A 3,422-nucleotide genomic window follows, 5' to 3' on the forward strand; every position below is an offset into this window, starting at 1 on the left:
AGAATATTCTTTTAGTATTTGATGAATTATTCTCCACGAGCTACTGTGCACGTGGTACCACGTGGGCTCTATTGAGTTTTTAAAAAAAATTATAAACGTTAAATTACTATTTTATCTCTCAAAAAGAAAAAAAAAAATTGGAAATTACGAAATTGTCTCTGAAATGTATACCAAAACGCTATTACTCACCCCACATTTTTCTATATATTAAAGATGTAATACGTAGTGACTATACCAAAGTAATTGGAAAGAAGTTTCTCCATAGGGTGTTTATGCTCATTGTATTGGATTTTACATTTTTAGGAAACTTTGAAGCATATGTTTCAATAGTGAAATTGGCTATGTCATCAAAAGAATCCTTGTTCATCATGAAATGGATTAGATGAATCAAACAATAACATCAAGAGTATGGAGGTGTTAAGACTGGAAAAGATCCGTCTGGAACCTTGGGAGGATGATAATAACGATTAAATTTTTGAAAATCATTATCTTTATTGAAGAATGAAGGTCGGTGAATGTGTTTGCATACAGTAGCGAGAAATATTGTCGTCTTTAGATAAAACTCTGAGTTAACTAATAATAGTTATATTATCTCATTGTATTTTTTTTCTTCTCACGACCAATACATTCATCCTAACTATTTTTTTTTTATTTTATCATTCACTATGGAATATCTTACCATTGATTTTCAGGTTAACAAATACTATGACCTTTCAACCAGCCTCTATGAATTTGGCTGGGGAGAGTCTTTCCATTTCGCAAACAGGTTTATACCGAACCTTTCTTACTATATATGTATCTTATGATGTCTTCTTCTTCTGCTTCTTATGAATCGATGATGCGTATAAATGATATATCCAGATGGAATGGTGAGTCGCTTCGGGAAAGTATCAAGCGACATGAGCACTATCTTGCTTTACAACTATGCTTGAAACCTGGACAGAAGGTTTGCTCCCTTATGCAGATTGCAGTAACATGATAGTTTTCTCTTGTTAAACATGTTTACATCTTCCAAATAGGTGTTGGACGTGGGATGTGGAAATGTGGAATTGGTGGGCCACTCAGAGAAATCGCGAGATTTAGGTAAACCATATACCATGAAGAGTTGCATATTTCTATACCAAAAAATTCTAGAACCATTTTGTTCCTCTGAATTACGTTTTGTTTCCTCCCACAGGACACAGTTGTTTTCTATTGTCTTTGTAAAGACAATGAACCATGCATTAAGCTAAATCTGATAGTTTTAATTGATGAATCATTAGAATGAGTGCTACTATGTAGTTTATAATGACTATGGATGTAATCTGGTAGTCGGTAAATCACGTTTATCAGCAGGACATATTTTTCTGGTAGAGTGGTAGACATAATTAGCCTTGCCTTTGATAGGCTCATAGGCTTAAGCCTCGTGACCATGACATATTTTTCCTACTTCATTTCAAATGGCATATGGACGAGGGCTTTTGAGGAGTTTAGGGTTGTATTATCTGGGCACCTTGTGTATATGTGGGGTAACATGTATTGAGAGTTAATATCAGAGTGACTGGCTTGGAACACTATTTGTGTTGTCTGTTGGGATATGACTCTATCTTCTCTCAACTTGACTACTTGTCCACTATTTGAACTTATTTTTTTAATTTAAAGAGGAAGCGCCAAGACAAAGCCCTTGAAGAAACATAAAATGGATTACGCGATAGGGACAATACATCAAAAATTTCGAATGGAGAGATGACAATAGGTAGGTTGAGGATGGTGATCAAACGTGATTTTACTTGTACATGCATAGATTTTTAAACTTTCTGTTTTAGGAACCTTTGCCTACTTCTCTAGACTTAGACAGACTTATCTGTGCTAGTTAGTGCTGCTCACCTGCTCTTCGCCTTTGCTAATCTAAGTAAAGAGGAACTTGATTTTTATTTTTTATTTTTTGCTCTATGAGAGGAACTTGATTAACCAGCTGAGCTATGCGGCCTAGCATATATACGTGGCTTCAAGAACTGGTTCTATCGATGTATAGAGAGTTCAAACTGATGCTGTGTGCTTCAAGATGTGGATACTTAAGATTCAGACTCACTGAATGAACTTGACAAGTCGAACTTTTCCAATATGAAACAAGGCAACAGATTGAATGTGTGCCATAAACAACTCAAGGTAATCAAACAAAATTTCCTGTTAGATATGTAGACATGCATGCACAATGTGAATATATAGTGCATTATCAGAGCCTTCATAGTTCATTATTAAGCCCTTATTGACTGGTGCGCGCCCCTCTCCTTTTCATTCCTTGCAGTTTCCTCTCTCCTCTAGCTAAGACAAGAGAGATGTTGAGTGCCGCTTTGTAAGGAGGGAGATGTCGTTCTACCCAATTCAACTTACAAGATTGAGAAATGGACTTACAGACAAGCGAGAGTCACATTTGGAGTTGGTTTCTGAAACATGAGAGCAAGGGATAGCATTACACATTCAGAAATTTGTAATTTCTTCCTTGCGTTTGCGGATTGATGGAAGGCAAGCAAGTAACAACGCTGCGGTCACAGCAGTTGCCACCATGACTGGACACAGGGCCGTTCCTGAGATTTAATGGCCCTGTGCAAACGGTGAAATGTGGCCCTCTTCCATCAACACCAAATTTCTTTCAAAACCTTGTGGTTATTTAAGAATGAATTTATCAAGGGATATTTTTTGTTATTTAGTTAGTTTTACAAGTCTTTTCCTCTTTTTGGGCTTTTCTTTTCCACATTGACACTTTCTAAGAAGCATTTTTTTAAAAATGAAGTTATATAAGGATTGAGTAAGAATAATAGAACCTGATATGCTTAAATGAATAAAGATAGTGGTCTGCTTGATGAGAGAAGAATGAATGATCACTGTGTCCTTATTGCTAATTGAGCTAAGAGAGCTGTTCAAGCTATTATTGCTTCTAGTCGTTGAGACTATGACAAAAAAATATGTAGTCATTGAGATACTAACTGTTATAAACTATGGATTTATTTTTATCAAAAAAAAAAAAAAAACTATGGAGTTATGGAGGGGGACTTATCTCATTTATTTATTCTTCTGACATAGTGGCCTAGTGGGTCACATTATGGGTCTCCGATTTTTATTGTATTGTTCACTGTTCAAAAAATATTAGGCTTTTTGGCAATAAAACTAAACATATTTTGGGCCCTGCACATCATGGGCCCTGTGCCGTCGCCCACAATGCACCTGGTCAGGGCCGGGCCTGACTGGACATAGCGAAACCATGTTTTAATATGCTTTTGCAAGATGTACACTAAAGAGTCTTTCTGTTTGTATGAATATATATCAAACTGACAGCTACTTATCTTTGATTGTTTAATGGCTAGAATTATCTTCGATTACAATAATCTATCCTACATATTCTAATTCATTATATTCAAAACAGAGTTTGATCTAACTCTGGA

At 35.8% G+C, this 3,422-nt stretch overlaps 1 protein-coding gene across 3 annotated transcripts; it reads left to right on the forward strand.

Annotated features, from left to right (window-relative positions):
• The first annotated feature begins 204 nt into the window (after positions 1-204).
• Positions 205-2,854, forward strand: LOC147512348 (cycloartenol-C-24-methyltransferase 1-like). 3 transcript variants are annotated; one of them, XM_086595325.1, is made up of 6 exons: positions 232-507; positions 693-766; positions 862-946; positions 1,020-1,083; positions 1,937-2,148; positions 2,288-2,854. In XM_086595325.1, exons 1-5 carry the CDS (start codon positions 502-504, stop codon positions 1,948-1,950), a joined length of 243 nt encoding a protein of 80 aa, XP_086451451.1. In that variant the 5' UTR covers positions 232-501; the 3' UTR covers positions 1,951-2,148; positions 2,288-2,854. The 3 variants fall into 3 exon arrangements, with proteins under 3 accessions (XP_086451450.1, XP_086451451.1, XP_086451449.1); XM_086595324.1 differs by having other exon boundaries at positions 205-766; XM_086595323.1 differs by lacking the exons at positions 1,937-2,148; positions 2,288-2,854 and having other exon boundaries at positions 1,020-1,367.
• Positions 2,855-3,422: the final 568 nt, after the last annotated feature.

This window comes from Coptis chinensis, chromosome 3 (assembly GCF_015680905.1).
Source record: "Coptis chinensis isolate HL-2020 chromosome 3, ASM1568090v1, whole genome shotgun sequence".
Classification (NCBI taxonomy): Eukaryota; Viridiplantae; Streptophyta; class Magnoliopsida; order Ranunculales; family Ranunculaceae; genus Coptis; species Coptis chinensis.

What these genes read in the sequence shown, in the direction of transcription:
- LOC147512348 (XM_086595323.1), top strand. An exon ending in TCTTTCCATTTCGCAAACAG is followed by an intron (nt 767 to 861) that starts GTTTATACCGAA and finishes TGATATATCCAG; the next exon opens with ATGGAATGGTGAGTCGCTTC. An exon ending in GCTTGAAACCTGGACAGAAG is followed by an intron (nt 947 to 1,019) that starts GTTTGCTCCCTT and finishes TCTTCCAAATAG; the next exon opens with GTGTTGGACGTGGGATGTGG.